General features: G+C 37.5%; 1 protein-coding gene across 3 annotated transcripts; it reads right to left on the bottom strand.

The window, feature by feature from the left end:
- Positions 1 to 1,845: 1,845 nt before the first annotated feature.
- Positions 1,846 to 14,518, bottom strand: LOC110003766 (NXPE family member 3). 3 transcript variants are annotated; one of them, XM_065951556.1, is made up of 8 exons: positions 14,328 to 14,516; positions 13,012 to 13,144; positions 11,552 to 12,911; positions 6,825 to 7,292; positions 5,556 to 5,851; positions 5,218 to 5,288; positions 4,766 to 4,972; positions 1,846 to 4,684 (listed from the first exon to the last, which is right to left on the bottom strand). In XM_065951556.1, exons 4-8 carry the CDS (start codon positions 7,209 to 7,211, stop codon positions 4,131 to 4,133), a joined length of 1,515 nt encoding a protein of 504 aa, XP_065807628.1. In that variant the 5' UTR covers positions 7,212 to 7,292; positions 11,552 to 12,911; positions 13,012 to 13,144; positions 14,328 to 14,516; the 3' UTR covers positions 1,846 to 4,130. The 3 variants fall into 3 exon arrangements, with proteins under 3 accessions (XP_065807628.1, XP_065807627.1, XP_065807626.1); XM_065951555.1 differs by lacking the exon at positions 11,552 to 12,911 and having other exon boundaries at positions 14,328 to 14,518; XM_065951554.1 differs by lacking the exons at positions 11,552 to 12,911; positions 13,012 to 13,144; positions 14,328 to 14,516 and adding an exon at positions 10,242 to 10,627.
- Between the last annotated feature and the right edge of the window lie 2,462 nt (positions 14,519 to 16,980).

Genomic DNA, 16,980 nt, shown 5'->3' with positions numbered 1-16,980 from the left:
CTTGAACGTGACGAGGCTGAGGCTGGAGTTGGGAGTGGGGTCACCAGAGACTGCCTCACTGGTTTCTGGGATATGTTTTATGCATCAAAGACCTGTGGAACCAACTACAACAGTGGTTCTCAAACTTTTTGGACTGCGTACCACCTCCGAAAATATTTGGTTCTCCAAGTACCACCATTATGGTAGATGTTAAAATATACTGTAGGCCTATTTCTACACAAACATTTTATGCCGGAGGCAAACATATTCATAAAAAAAAATATTATTTATTATTGACTGTTGGCAGCCACACTATAGGCCTACTAAGGGCTAGCGCTAGAACTGGCACTTAAACGCCAAACAACACTGACATTTGCCCAAATTAAAAGAAGTGCAGCACAATAAAAATGACAACTTTATACCAACAACCTGTTTGAGAATATTTAGTCTCCAGTGTTTCCCACACAAAGACGATACCTGAGCCCAAGTATATTTCCGACCTGTTCTTATTTAATTTTTCAATTATTCATAAAATTGCTGCGTGTGCGTGCACGAGAGAGAGAGAGAGAGAGAGCACGTGAGAGAGTGAATGCGTGAGAGAGCGCAGGCTCCGTGCAACCAGAGCCTCTGAATTATAAGGCTCTGCGTTCAACATAGCAAAAAAAAATCCTTCTCGACTCCTGCGCATAGTTAAGACAGCAAAATAAAGCAGAATCACATCAGCTTCAGAGCAAGAGAGAGAGATAGAGGGTGAGCGACTGTCCGTACACTCTTGTAAATGCATCACAACGGAAGCATCTCCTGGCTCCGTTTTGAAAATGTTAATGTACAGCTGCTTGCCACCGATTCTGTGCTGAACTCCAATAAGTAACAGAATATCTGTTAATGTAGGCCTACAGCTGCTTTGTGTTGATTTAGTACTGAACTCTTATAAGTGACGAAATATCGAGTGGAACTTTTCAAAACGCGAGGCGTACTCCTGGTGTTTATGTCTGTGCGCGCGAAAGCATAAATTGAGAAGATTAAAGTTGTTTGTTGCAAAAACTAGATTAATTTAGAGGGGAAAACACATTTGATATAAATACAACCCAATGTTTGAAGTGTTTGAAGCCAATTCTCAGGTCTATTGGACAATCCATGAGTTGGGAAGGACTGAAGAACATTTTGGATGATCTCAAACCCAAGGCAAGAAACATTACCAAAACCATCAAGTTACCAGGATCTATGTCACTGGAAGAACAAACTACCTCAAATCATCTTTTGAGATTTGTAAGAAAAAGAGATGAGAAGGAGCTTGGCCTCAGGTACTGCACAGGGTCTGACTTGTTCCTATCTAAGACCATTAAAGTCACATTCACAGCAGAACAGCCACAGTTCGCAAGGGCGCCTTTGGCTGACACCTGCAGTTGTTCTTTGGAACTGGCATCTAACTACAAAGACTATGCAGATTTTAGAACAGAATTCATCTCTGTGTTGAAGAGTGGATTGTGGGTAATGGATTTGGCTTTGTTTGCTTAGATAGCAAATGAAAACTGCACACACACACACACACACACACACACACACACACACACACACACACACACACACACACACACACACACACACACACACACACACACACACACACACACACACACACACACACACACACACACACACACACACACACACACACACACACACACACACACACACTCAGAAGTTTAGCAGCGTCATCTTTTATATAATCCACAAGTTCTACATGTGGAGGGCAGATGCATCGTTGTAGTAGAAGAAGGTAGAATTTTTCTTTTAAATGTATGATCTCTTTAAAATTCAAATATGACAGCTGAAGGCACTGTGGAAAAAAAAGTCACACTTAAGTTAATATTTCAATAAAGACAATTTATTTACAAAAAATAAAAATGTGACACTGTATTCTTGGAAAAGTTGTATGTAAAAACTGGCCAACTGTTTGTGGTTGATGTTTTTCCATTGTTGTTAAAATTAAACCTAAACATATTTCATAAATTACAGTGTTTGTAATGCTATACAGATCTTCAAACCTGGAAGAGTTTATATTGCCAGTACTGTTCTATGTTGTCAGTGTCAAATTCAAAGTGCTATATATACATTTTTCTAACCACAGTTAAAGGACCAGTCTTACCTCTTTTTTTAAAGATTTATTTTTGGGCTTTTTGTGCCTTTAATGGAGCGATAGGACAGTGAATAGAGTCATAAACCAGGGAGAGAGAGTGGGGAATGACATGCGGGAGGGAGGCCATGGGTGGGATGCGAACCTGGGCTGCCCGCTTGAGATGACAGCCTCAATACATGGGCCGCACGCCCTAACCATTGCACCACCAGCGCCCCACGAGTCTTACCTCTATCTAAAGTTATACAAATAAGCTGGTGACCACTGCTGTCAACTGCAAAAACTCAAAATCTTACCAAGAATATTTGTCTTATTTCTAGTCAAAACAAATCTCATTACACTTAAAATAAGACACATCACCTAAAAAGTCATTTGATTTCCACAATTTTCACTTGAAATAAGAAGAAACTCCATGGAGTTAGTTTTTTTGCTTGTAATAAGAAAAAACACTGACTCCATGGACAAATTGTTCTACTTATTTAAAATGAAAATTTGCTTGAAACAATAATCGTGTTTTATTTATGACACATTGAAATGAAGAAAAGATTGATCATGCCAAGCCATAAAGTCATCCACAACTGCCTCATAACCCTGCTCTCCCCCATCAAGAAGGCTGACAATCAAAGTAACATCAACACATTTCCCAATGTGTCTGTTTTTGATAGACTGATTGATTGATCTTTATTGTCATTGTAAATTTATTCAACGAAACTCTGTAGGAGCAATCCAGCTGCAGCATATAAAATATAAAATATGTACACATACAACAGCACACGCACACAAATGCTGCAACACTCATTAGTGTACATAATGTACAGAAGGGCTGACAGACAACAAGCTGGTGGAAGAAAAGATCAGGATAGAAAGAACACCATTTACTGTCACGCACTGCCACCTATTGGTAAAAAGTCCATTGTCCAACTATTCAGGCTAGGAGCAAGTTCAAGGTCCCATATGTAGGATATTTACTGAATTAAATCATAAAAATGACCTAACTATATCATCAGACATCAAGGAAACATGCTATGCTTCTTTGTCAACAGAAATTTTACCTCAGAGAGGACATGATTAATAATCAAAGCAACAAAACATTTGCTCACATAATAAATTAAGATAATTAATTATTTAACTACAGTGGATCCATACGTTAGCTGATTAACACATTGAATCAAAAAAAAAGAAGTCCACTTAATGGTTAATAAGATACGGTGCATGATGCGGTTACATGATTGTTAAGGTGAATAGGAGACACTCCCTCACAAGCCGAGGTATTCTCCTGACTTTTTCTTTTTCAATTGAGCAGCCAAAGGTTGGATGGCATAATGGATTATTTTAGTTTAGTTTTTTTAGTTTTCATGTAAATTGGCTGAATAAATTCATGTCATGGATATTTAGTAATGGGTAGATAGTGAGTACTTCTTCACTACATGTTCCAGAGTAGCTAATTATGATTTAACAGATAATGTAACTACACAAATTGTTGCATAGTTAATGGGGAATTAACTACTAGTTAGCCATTAGTTAATGGGTAGATAGTAACTTCTCATACAATTCTATAGAGTAAATGGACTAAATGGTAAATTTAGCTTATTGTGGTATGGTAAATTTAGACTTGAGCTCAGATGTATTTAAATTTCCATTTAATACATCTGACATTGGCCACTAAGCAAATCTCATAATTATCCCTAGTATTTTCCTACAACTCCAGGAATGTTTTCATCAAACTAAGTACCTAGCTCAATGAGCTGTGTGGGTTAATGTGAATCTTCACACGCCTGTTTTTATTAGAGCTATTTGATTTCAAACTGATTGCAATCCGGTTTGCTCTCGTTTTTTTTACTCACAATTCTCTGTTAAAAAGATGGATCAAAGTTGTACTTGCTTTGTCTGTATAGTCTGCTTTAGGAAAAAGAAATCATTTGATAGAAACACACAAGAAGCAGAAAAACTTCTGTTTTACCAACAAGAGCTGCATTTTTCCTGATTTGCTAAAATTCCTTCATGAAATTAACAGCTATCTCTTCTTTTGTGGGCATATGTAGGACAATAGAACATCAACCATATTCTTAATGATGGGACGTTTTGGATGAATGTTGTGTGGCAAGTGGTGAGCAAGAACCATATCCCATGCATCCACCAGTTGGACTTTTAGTCCTTTGAACATGGCTCTAAGCACCTTGTCCACCTGAAACGAGAACCAGTCACCATTGCTTATCACATTACCAACGTGCATAGCTTGGAGGGTCCCAGTTCTGATGACCACCAGTGTGCCAGGAGCCCTATTCAACAGACGGACCACTGCCCTGCGGATGCTCTGAAGCCGTCTGATGTAAAGTTCAATTGGAAAAGTGCTGAAATGGGCCCAGATTCCTAAAACTACAACTGTGTTGGTACCACCAACCAGCGTATCAAGTTCTTTGGAAACGTAACACTCCTTACTGGTTGGTATTATTGAAATCCGAAGAGGAAGCCCATGGATGCGGTACGTTACCATGATTTTGTTTGCATTTTCCCATATCATGTAAGGTCCTGCTTGCATCGGACTGTTCAGGTTTACTGCCTTAGCCTCTGCAAGTGTGACAGAAGGAACAGATTAAGTTGCAATATTAATGAACCAAATTTTGCCTACAATAACTGTGGAACAGATACCTGGAAGTGAAGCGTCGAGGTACTCAAACCACTGCCTGATGGTTGAGTCTCCATACATGTGGACCACCTTGCCTTTCAAACACTGGCTGATTGCAGAGTCGTTGTTGAATTGGTGAACGTTAAAGCCACCTAGTGATCGCCACACACCCTGGTAGTAATACCCAGAGAGTCCAGACTTCCCACTGTCTTGATTGACTGCAGGTCGCCCTGAGAAGAATTGAAAAAAAAAGGATTGGGTTATTTCAGGTATCACTTATCATCAACAGACCCTTTACCCCCCATATGGGATATCCTTAATACCTAGCAATTACCAAAACAACTTCATTCTGCCAATGCCCTGGTATAAGAGAGATAGGTTGTATGTACTTTTTCACAAGTCACTTTAACTGTCAAGGTCTCAAGCTCATTCAGTTTCAATTTGTATTGGTGAGAGTAGGAAAGATCATGCTTACCTTTCCTTCGTGGCAACACAGTGACACTGGCAGGTCCTGAAGCCGGAATGAAGACTTTCAGGTTGACATTCCTGTATAAAACTTCACATTATATATTGTACTTTACACACACGAATATAATCACTGTCAAAACATGATTTACCAAAAGGTAAAGATTTAATTGCATTAAGTTACTCTGCCTCCATATTTGGGCTTTAAAGATATATAAATACCTTTAGATTTACTCATAAATGTCCGTTGTTATTAACTAGACATATTTAAACCAGGAGATACATAGTAAGCTCTAATATTTGTATGTATTCATCAAGTGAAAAAAGTAGTTTTTTAAGCTCCATCACCTTTGAAAGAGCTTCAACTCTTCGGTCTTGAGTACATTATTATATCCTGTTTTCATGTGGTTAAACCTGGCATCACAGCTCAGATTCTTTGGCTTGTAGCAGAACCACGGGTCACCTGTATGGAGGTCAGTGTAGTTGCACTGTGGCTGGCTGGTTTGGCGTAGGCAAACATTACAGACGGTAGATTCAGAGATTGAGCCTGAGCGGAAGACGCTTTGGAAGCGAACCCTATCAGGATGATCTCTGTTTAGCCTACGTAGAACTGTGACAGCCTCACTTGAGTGGACAAGGGTCACCTGATAAAACAAAGAACAAGAGTTTAAAGTTATAACATACAAGAAATACCCCATGTACAGTACCTGTATAATTACATAATTAATAACTATTTTTTTCTTTTTTGCTTCAGCGCACTGAAGTTGCTAATTTATTTAACTTAACAATTTCTCTTAAACATAAGAGAGATTGGTTTATATGGTAAACTCTCCACTAGCTGGCCAGTAGAACTTGTTTTCTTCTCTGTTATATCAGCTGAAGACGAACAGAAAATGTTGGGAGGAGAAAGTGGGGGGTGACATTCAGCAAAAGGCTAAGAGTGGATTCTAATCCCAGGCCACTGCAACAAGTACTCTGTAAATTGACTCGTAACATAATATCCGGACCCTTAGTTTTGCAACTATCTAACCCAACAATTCTGACACCATCTCTGGCCCATAAGCACTTTTAGAGTAGCTAATGTGTTCTGTAGAGCATCAGACCATTAAAAAGTGTAAACATAAAGTGTTATGAGTGTTGTGACCAGCCGTGTGTTGGACAGACTCAGGCCTGTGGCCCAGGTGTGAAGTGTAGGGGGGAGTCAGACTCAATTCCCTCATTGGAGTAGAACTGGGGGATAACAGCAGGGAATCAAAGACTGTAGTCTCCAATTTCTCCTCGTCTCTCAAGTGCTGGCCTTCCTCCGAAGACAGGTCTGTATCACTTTCCCTGCTTCCACAGCATGTTTTTAAGAGTCTTGGTGCGTAGTCGGCAACTAGTTGGTCGAGCACAGAGAGTTTTCTTTCCTTGTATTTTCTTCGGACCAGGAGCGCTGCAGACTTCCACAATGTCTTCGTTTTAACTTTGAATGTTGTTGCTTGTTAGCAAAAGTAATCAGGGGGAATGGTTTAGATTTCATGAATTAAACTACCTACAGAACAATACCATTGCAATAGGTAATTCTTTTGGTATTTCTTATTGTACATTAACATTTAAGGATATACCCTTGAACTTTACCTCAACCTGTGCGCTTCCTTCCCAGAGTAAAGAGAATACAGCAGAGTAGGAGCCATTAAGGAGATCCACCACTTGTCCAGCCACACCTGCTTCAAGTGCCCTGTTGTGCAACCGGGCAACAATTGCATCTCCTCCAGACCTCTTGGGGTTTCCTTGGAAGTTGTACATTTGTATAATAACTTCCAGCTGGTCTCCTACATGCCAATCTCCTCCACCCCTCCTTGGGAGAATGGTAAAGGTGCTGTGGGCGGCATTACTTGTCTGATTCAATGAAAAAGGAGCTGGCAGAGGAGGAGTCTCAGGCCAAGCAATGGAGTCCAATAGGAGACGTTCCTCCTTAGCATCTGCAGAAGACAGTGGCTTGATGGTGCAGAAGTTGTCAGGCATGTAAGGAGCCAACACAGGACCAGTGGAAGGAGCAGAGGTCACTTTCTTGAGGAAGATGATAGAGTTTTCTTCAAAATTAATCTGGCAAGGGGTCGAAAAAGAAGGATGGTTACAACGATGTATCAAACAAATGGACTAAATTGAACTAAAAGAGGATGGAAGATTTTTCAAATATACTGCCATGATCTCTACACAAGAAAAAAAGTTACAGGATTGCAAGGGATTTAATATGTGGATGTCAGTGGACAAGAAAACATCCACCACATCTTGACTTAACAAAGACAAGCCACTCTGCGATGCTCTTTTCATACCTATAAATGTTACTCGCCTGTTTCCTGTTAACCTTATTAACTGTAAGATGTTCCATCAGCTGTTATTTAAAGCATTTTACAACTTTTATACTATTTTGTTGCCACTGTCCCAACTGTTTCAAACATGTCTTCACCATCAAATTTAAGTACAAATGATTTTTAAATGGAAAATGACTTCCCCTCCCGCTCAATCTTTTCTGTGGTAAATTGATGCACCGTGCTCCGGCATCTGGCAAAAATAGAAGCCTTGTGTAACTGCTACGGATTGCTCCGGACTGGCCGAGCTGAGACAGTGGAAGCTGGTGGAATTTGGCCGTCAGACACACTCTGGCTCAGCATTGAAAAAAGTCTTTGTTATTCCCTTACAGGCCTTAGCTTTCATTGATGTCCCATTAGGGGACATTCAAATGGTTAAATGGACCAGAGTCACACCAAATATGTGGACGAAAGTAAAAGCATCTTTTGGTTTGCAATCTCGGGACTAACTTACATTGAATTTATAAAGGGTTTTACTCCTTTCCATACAGATGCAGGATTTAGGAAATGGTCAGAATATGAACTCACTAAGCTACAGCAACTCCACAGGGATAGAAGTCTAAAATTTGAACAGTTAAATAGGAATTCACACTTCCTAACACTGATTTCTTTATATATTTACAGTTCAGGACATTTTCCACTAAGCATAAAGAATGGAATAAAGTCTTGGAGCCCCTTGAATTGAGGAGTTTCTGTTTATAGCACAAACAGGAAATGGGGGGTAAGAAAATTACAAGTCACTTTTATCATGTATTTTCAGGTATGACTTAGAAAATTGCAATGTAGATAAAAGGAAGATGGGAAACTGAAATTAATGTAGACATACCAGAGGGAAAAATGTTATATGAACTGAAGCACATCTTGTAGCCAATTGTAATACATGGAGGGAATTGAAGTGGAAGATAATGAGATACTTACGGACACCAGTAATAGTGGTTAAAATGGTCTCAGCATACTGTGATACATGTTGGATAAATAGTGGTAGACAAATCAGCACCTATACCCATATTTTGAACATTAAAAACATTTTGGGAGGAGGTTTCTGAGGCTCTGGAAACAATATTTCATCAAAAGATCGAATGAGGAAATACTGGGCCTAAAACCGATAGGTTGATGGTAGAGCTATTAAATACCTTTTAGAAATAGTGATAACAGCAGTTCTCAACTGTATCACAATTAAATGGTTAAAACCTGACCCTCCAACATATAGTACATGAGGAAGGGTAATACAATCACTGGGGTGTGTATGTAATTATTTAGTTTATGATTTACTTTAGTATAGTTTGTGGGTTTTGTTACTGGTAATGGCACACTGTAAATAATTATGGTAATGAGAATAGTTACATTATGGTATACAAGTAATTACAATTTTTAATATTATATATTATGGTATAATTCATACAAATTAAATTGAGTTAAAAGGGGTAGATTAAATCATTCTAACTTCTTTTTTTCGGGCATGAAAAACAAATGAATGGATGATTTCTCTTTCTTATGTTGTGAATTCACTTTATTTTTTTACATATTTTTAATTACAGGTATTTTATTAGTTTGTTTTTCGTTTTTTACATGTTCCAAATAAATCAATCAACTCAAAATCAAATCAACAAGGCAGCTCATATTGACTGTACCAATAATTATCCCTTTCACGCATACTGGTCACTACAATGGACAGCTATTCAAAAGCTGTTTTCCACTCCAGTGGACTTTAGCAAGTCAGCCCATACACTGTCATCCATTGGCCAGCTGTTGTAAGTGTGCCAAAATGTAGATGGTCCATATAACTTGCAGGTGATGTTTTTTTCTTAACATCAAGTAAAAACTAAGGAGCAGTGTTATTGTGAAAAGATCCAAATATTGATTTTAGTTTTGGAGAAAATCATGATTGATCGGCTGTCCACTAGTTGGACATCGTGCATTGCCGGCTACATTTCAATGACAATACTGAGACTTTGCTAATTATGAAAATATCTGATGTTGGGATAGTTTTGGTTACTCTTCATACATTTATTTTCTCCCATTAAATGCTGTTCAGGCAGCCTTCAGGCAAAAACTGAGCAGGTTTGAGCTCCTTTTTTAAACAGGAACACTCAAAAACTCAAACACTTTATATTATTATATTCAAAACTTAAATTTAAATGGATCTCTCCACCCCAATTGACATGTGAAAATTGGAAATGTGATTTTGAAAGGGGAAGAATTATTATTGTTGTTTATTCACTACAAGATAAATAAACATTTTTTGCATTATAGATTTGCGTGATGTCCACTCTAGTGGACACTCCTGTAAATTCAGAATTACTAATATTAACAAATTTAAAAAAATAAATTCAACATTTCATGTCTTAAGTCTTATGTCTTAATTTGAATCTTTAAGGAATAAAGCAGTGAAATATTTGAATTAAAAATGCTCCCCACCTAAATGTTATATTATCATCTGTCCAACCTTTGACAAGGCGAATAGCTGGTTAGCATTTTGGGGGTGCAGCAGGTGAGCATCGTTTTCAAGTAGGGCCCATGCTAGTGCCCTCACCCCCCAGCCCCTGTAGTGTTTATTTGCAACAAAAAGATTAATGTTATCTGAGAGTACATCGAAAGAGACTGTTGTAAATAGTCTCCTGTAATCAGACTCAAAACATACAAAGTCCACCTTTAAAGTGTTACCAATAATCCCAGTTCTCACCTGCAGCAGGGCCATGTTTCTTAGTGTAAAGAACAACACATACACAAGGAGGAGGATGATACAGGTCTTCAGAAGTTTCATGTTGACATGGTTACTTATAAAACCTTTTAGCCTTTTTGGTACTGGATTAAAACAACAAAAAAGGGAAACAGACTCTGTGTTAAGTTTATCATATGAATTCTTCTGGAAGTCACTTAACTCAGTCATAAAAACCTCTGAATATTTATAGTGTCATCATGTCTCACTACCAACATCAAACTAATCTAGTCACTCAAGAATGTGATAATTATATGTTACCAAACAGGTAGTGTACAACAAAACAACTTTTTGGTGCTTGAGGTTTGACAGGAACATAATTACAATGTTCATACTGATGGTCAAATTCTCACAATCAGGTGTGCCAAGGTTACATGGTCTTATGAAATGTACTGAAGTCACATGAGGACAAACTGTTGACTTAAGGTAGGGTTAGTTTACCTGCAGGCACGCAGTAATGGAGGCACGAAGGAAACATGTACATTTAGTCTAATCAATCAATCAATCAATTTTTATTTGTATAACCTCAAATCATAACAAGTGTTATCTCAACACACTTTACAAAAAGCAGGTAAAAGACCTTAATACCTAACTAAAGATTGTTTTGAAGTAGACATTTTAACTGGTACTATTTTGTTACTTTATACTTTAACACATTTACATTTCAGATTCTAATTCTATTCCATTTATTCCTGAATGTTGTTTCTTCAGTTTCACTTGTTACTTTGTAGATTAAAAAATCAATGATTCTAAAAATCATGATGTATAATTTTAGAAAACATTAAATTAAGCTCATCAACTCTGTGTCTCACAGCTTCAGCATATATGATACCATGTCTACAGTAATTTAATTGAAACTGTTCAAATAGCTCATGCTTCCCGAATGACAACACTTATTTTTGGGCATTTAAATATATTTTGATGGCACTGTACTACCTCTAAATGGAGGACTATTTTAAACTAGATTTATCAAACTGAACATGTGCTTTTTAACTGATGGGATCATAGATTGATAAAGTATGATATATGACATGGGGTTTTATATCAGAGCGTAGAGTATTTAAGAGTACATAAGAGTATTTCCTATCCCTAAAGTATCCAGTAACAAAACAAGTAAATGTGAAGAAGCTTAAAGCATGCAGCATAAAAGAGGTACAGAAAACGTTAAAAAAATACCTTCAAAGTAGACACTAATGGAAACATGTTGTTTTCTCAGCGTCTATAAAATTAAACACAAGTTTCACCCAAACAAAATAAAGAATATTACAGCTTACCTCAGAAGAGATTAATTTGGAGTGAACACAGTGGTGAAATCTCTGTGATGTGACGGAAATTCAAATTTAAAAAAAGTAAACCTTTTACTCAGAAAACAAGACAACCTGTCATAACAAGAAGCGTCAAAAAAGTGAAAAAGAAGCTTCATAAAGTCATCAAGGCTAGAAGTTCTATTATCAAGACGAACAATGCCCTTCATAAGAATGTTGCCTCCCTCCATTTAACAGTGGGTTACGTATCCAGTAATTATTAAAAACGGCAGCTGAACAACAACTGAACAGATGAAAACCAGTTTGACAGTGACTGAAGTATAGGCCTGAAGTATAAACTTTGTATAAACTTTGTTTAAACTTTGCATCTCCATTGAGATGCTTCTCTTGGAGAAATCTCTTCTTATTCTTATTTTTTTTAAATATTTTAAATATACACTCTGGTCCAGAGTGTTCATCATGGGGGTAGGGGTAGGGTTTGTTCTGCTGGAGTTTGGCCTCCAGCTTCCTCCTGTATGCGTCTTTGCTTTCTCTCAGCTTCTCCCTCAGATCGTGTTGTATCCTCCTCAGCTCCTCTTTGTTTCCAGGCTTGAAGGCTTTTTTCTTTGTTCTTTTTGTTGAGAAGGGCTTTCAGGTCACTGGTGATCCAGGGTTTGTTACTTGGAAAACAGCGTACAGTCCGGGCCGGTAGAGCAGTGTTTTCACAGAATTTAATGTATTCTGTGATGCAGCCAGTCATGCTGTTAATATCCTCTCCATGTGGCTCACAGAGTATATCCCAGTCTGTGGACCCAAAGCAGTCCTGAAGTGCCTCGTTGCCCTCCTTCATCTCCTAACAGTCCTTGTGGTCACAGACTGCCTTTGGACCAGGGGGATATACTCTGGTGTCAGTAGGACCAGGTTGTGGTCTGATCTGCCCAGGGGGGAAGGGCAGTGGTACTGTATGCTTCCTTAACATTATCATACAGACGGTCCAGTGTTTTATTTTCTCTAGTTGGACAGTTAACATATTGATGAAAAGTGGGTAGTGTTTTGTCCATTTTCACATGATTAAAGTCCCCGGTAATGGCTACAAAAGCATTTGGATGCTTAGTTTGAAGCTGTGAAAACAGTAAAGTGAACGGCATCACTTGCAGACTCGGTATCAGCTGATGGTGGGATGTAAACAGCTATAACAATGGCGCACGTGAATTCCCTGGGCAAGATATAGAGGCGCATTCCAACAGCTAACAGTTCAATGTCTGGGCTGCACAGACGTTCATTCACACTAACATGGCCAGGATTACACCATCTCTCACTCACATACAGTGCAATCCCTCCACCTTTCTTCTTACCGCTCTTAATAACGTCCCTGTCAGCCCGAAAAGTCCTGAAGCCGGGAAAGAGACTGTTGTAAATAGTCTCCTGTAATCAGACTCAAAACAAACAAATTCCACCTTTAAAGTGTTACCAATAATCCCAGTTCTCACCTGCAGCAGGGCCATGTTTCTTAGTGTAAAGAACAACACAGTCAGAAGGAGAAGGATGACACAGGTCTTCAGAAGTTTCATGTTGACATGGTTACTTATAAAACCTTTTAGCCACATGGTGAGTCCTCTGGTACTGGATTAAAACAACAAAAAGGGGAAACAGACTCTGTGTTAAGTTTATCATATGAATTCTTCTGGAAGTCACTTAACTCAGTCATAAAAACCTCTGAATATTTATAGTGTCATAATGTCTCACTACCAACATCAAACTAATGTAGTCACTCAAGAATGTGATAATTATATGTTACCAAACAGGGAGTGTACAACAAAACAACTTTTTGGTGCCAGAGGTTTGACAGGAACATAATTACAATGTTCATACTGATGATCAAATTCTCACACTCAGGTGTGCCAAGGTTACATGGTCTTATGAAATGTACTGAAGTCACTTGAGGACAAAATGTTGACTTAAGGTAGGGTTAGTTTACCTGCAGGCACGCAGTAATGGAGGCACGAAGGAAACATGTACATTTAGTCTAATCAATCAATCAATCAATTTTTATTTGTATAACCTCAAATCATAACAAGTGTTATCTCGACACACTTTACAAAAAGCAGGTAAAAGACCTTAATACCTAACTAAAGATTGTTTTGAAGTAGACATTTTAACTGGTACTATTTTGTTACTTTATACTTTAACACATTTACATTTCAGATTCTAATTCTATTCCATTTATTCCTGAATGTTGTTTCTTCAGTTTCACTTGTTACTTTGTAGATTAAAAAATCAATGATTCTAAAAATCATGATGTATAATTTTAGACAACATTAAATTAAGCTCATCAACTCTGTGTCTCACAGCTTCAGCATATATGATACCATGTCTACAGTAATTTAATTGAAACTGTTCAAATAGCTCATGCTTCCCGAATAACGACATTTATTTTTGGGCATTTAAATATATTTTGATGGCACTGTACTACCTCTAAATGGAGGACTATTTTAAACTAGATTTATCAAACTGAACATGTGCTTTTTAACTGAAGGGATCATAGATTGATAAAGTATGATATATGACATGGGGTTTTATATCAGAGCTTGAACTCAAACAGTGAAGAGTATTTCCTATCCCTAAAGTATCCAGTAACAAAACAAGTAAATGTGAAGAAGCTTAAAGCATGCAGCATAAAAGAGGTACAGAAAACGTTAAAACAATACCTTCAAAGTAGACACTAATGGAAACATGTTGTTTTCTCAGCGTCTATAAGATTAAACAAAAGTTTCACCCAAACAAAATAAAGAATATTACGGCTTACCTCAGAAGAGATTAATTTGGAGTGAACACAGTGGTGAAATCTCTGTGATGTGACGGAAATTCAAATTTAAAAAAAATAAACCTTTTACTCAGAAAACAAGGCAACCTGTCATAACAAGAAGCGTCAAAAAAGTGATAAAGAAGCTTCATAAAGTCATCAAGGTTAGAAGTTCTATTATCAAGACGAATGATGCCCTTCATAAGAATGTTGCCTCCCTACATTTAACAGTGGGTTACGTATCCAGTAATTATTAAAAACGGCAGCTGAACAACTGAACAGATGAAAACCAGTTTGACAGTGACTGAAGTATAGGCCTGAAGCATAAACTTTGTATAAACTTTGCATCTCCATTGAGCACTGAAATATGTCAAGGTGGCGGAGACACCCATATGGACAAGAAATAAAAATGTTTTACTAAATGTTTATATCTTTTATCTGAAACTTAATACACGCATGACAGGGATGGGCAATATTTCTTGTTTTCATGATTTCATGGAAGATTTTGTCATCTTTTCTTCATGTTTCCAATTAATTGATATGTAAAAATTGACCTGAGGGCCTCATTGAGGGTTGATGGGGGCCACCAGTTGCCCACCCCTGTGCATGACAGTCAAACCACGTAAAAGATCCAGAATCCAGTTTTGAAATATGAAATGTATATAACTCTTTGAAAAAACCTTTTTGAACCCTTCTGTGATCATCAACATCAGATAATGATCTTGTTTCGTAACTTGCATACCTACAACATGTGCTTTATATTTCACAATCTGAAAACTCTGGCCAGAGCACTATTAAATCAGATCATGTGTCATTGTTGAATTTTAGTTACAATATATTAATCACATCAGCACAAAAGAAACAGTAGCCTTTATTTAAGACTGATCATTACTACTTACAACATACATGATGCTCTATAATCCCTCAGCTACAAACAGACACCTCCTTACACAACATGATGAAAGCAGATAGTGAAAGGTTGAGAATGACATGTTAAGAACATCCTGAACCACAGGAATGTGGTCTCTCCACATGGTTCGTTTGACTGTAGTGAAAGGTGAGACTGTTTAGAGCTGTGCTCGTTCATTGTTCAGGTGAAGCTATACGTGTTCTTGTATGAGGGATTAACGTTATACTGGGGAGATGACTGTACCACAGTCATTTGAAACAGCTGTAATTAAACTTCATCAATTTAAACACATTGAACACATCCCTATCTCGACTGCACAAAGACTCAGCCACTCTGCTGCTACTCTTTTTTATACCAAATCATGATACTCACCTTTTTCCTGTTAACCTTATTAACTGAGATGTTCCATTTAGCTGTTATTGAAAGACTTTCTCAACTCTTTGTCCCCTTGTTGCAACTTTCAAAACTTTTTTAAACATGCTTTCAGCCTCAAATTAAAATAGGAGTCCATTTTTCAAACATTGATAGAATTTCTCAGATTCAACATTTCATATGTTGTCTTTGTGCAATTTTTTAATCAGATATGGTGATTCAACCTTTAAAAAAAATAATCATCACTTTCTATTTTTATTTTAATTTTACACAGCATCCCAACTTTTAGGAATCAAGGTTGTAATAATTAACAACATGAATACTCGACTTGAAAGATTATCTGCATGATTCACAACCTTGCAATGCCATTTGTTCTGTATTATGAACCATTATGAGGCACTATGCACCCAGAAAGTATTTTCTGAAGATCAGATGAACGTTAAAAAAAGTCATCATACTTCCCTGATATCATCAGGTCCCGGTAGTAAAGTAATCCAACAGGATTAAAGATATGGATAGGATCAAATCTTGAAATCAGGTTGTTTAAAAAAAGAAAAGGAAAACATAATCAAATAAAACCAATCCAATCCTGTTTTGTTCACTGGTAAAACCTTCAGTTTTTGTTGTCTAAGCTTTTGACTAGGATTTCTTTAATCCAAAAACTCAGGATTATGGTGATACCAGCAGAGTGCTGGATTCAGAAAATGTCAACTATGACATTACATATCAAATGTGTTGCAGCTGAAAGGTTCTCTCAACTTGTGTGGATTGTGGCGCCCCCCTGTGGACAAAGTATGCAGTGTAAGGTCCTCTTTAGAGCACTGCTGAACCTTTTACGCCAAACAATAGAATACTTTGGTTCATCCATAAAAGTCACTGCTTAGATCAGATTGTTTTTTTGATTTTTTTTTAAACAAGCATGAAAGTGAGTTGGGCTAGTGATCCTGGGTAGGTAAAAGTGAAAAAGAGTGAACTGGACTCCTGGATATGAAAAAAAATTGGACTACCTAATCCAGATCATTCTTATCTGGATTCATTTGAAACAACTGGGCTCAGATAATTCTTAAAGGATAACATCTTGGGGATATGGAGGTAGAGTGAGGCAGATGGTTGAGGAGGTATTTCAAGTATCAAACACAACAAGGCACTTCATATTGACTGTACCAATAATTCTTTAAATGCAGAGTCAAATGTCACATTTTAAGAGTATTTTAATGTCCAACTGAATTTATATTTGACCTTTTAACTGCTCAATAATGTAAAAATGTGTGACCCTTTATTTATTTTTTTACGTTGATGTTTTTTGTAAGCAGGGGTGTGTTCAGACTTTTTGTGACTGGGTTGGCCCAATTGGTGCAACACCGTATGCAGGGA

This window comes from Labrus bergylta, chromosome 23 (genome assembly GCF_963930695.1).
Source record: "Labrus bergylta chromosome 23, fLabBer1.1, whole genome shotgun sequence".
Taxonomy (NCBI): Eukaryota; Metazoa; Chordata; class Actinopteri; order Labriformes; family Labridae; genus Labrus; species Labrus bergylta.
Note: the sequence above shows the minus strand (reverse complement) of the source record. Positions and strands in the feature narration are given on the sequence as shown.

Excerpts from the sequence above, each read along its gene's own strand:
- LOC110003766 (XM_065951554.1), bottom strand. The coding sequence starts at position 10,448 with ATGACTGAGTTAAGTGACTTCCAGAAGAATTCATATGATAAACTTAAC. Across the intron at positions 7,293-10,241 it reads GAAACATGGCCCTGCTGCAG|ATTAATTTTGAAGAAAACTC; the intron begins GTGAGAACTGGG and ends ACCCCTTGCCAG. Across the intron at positions 4,973-5,217 it reads TGTGTTGCCACGAAGGAAAG|GGCGACCTGCAGTCAATCAA; the intron begins GTAAGCATGATC and ends AATTCTTCTCAG.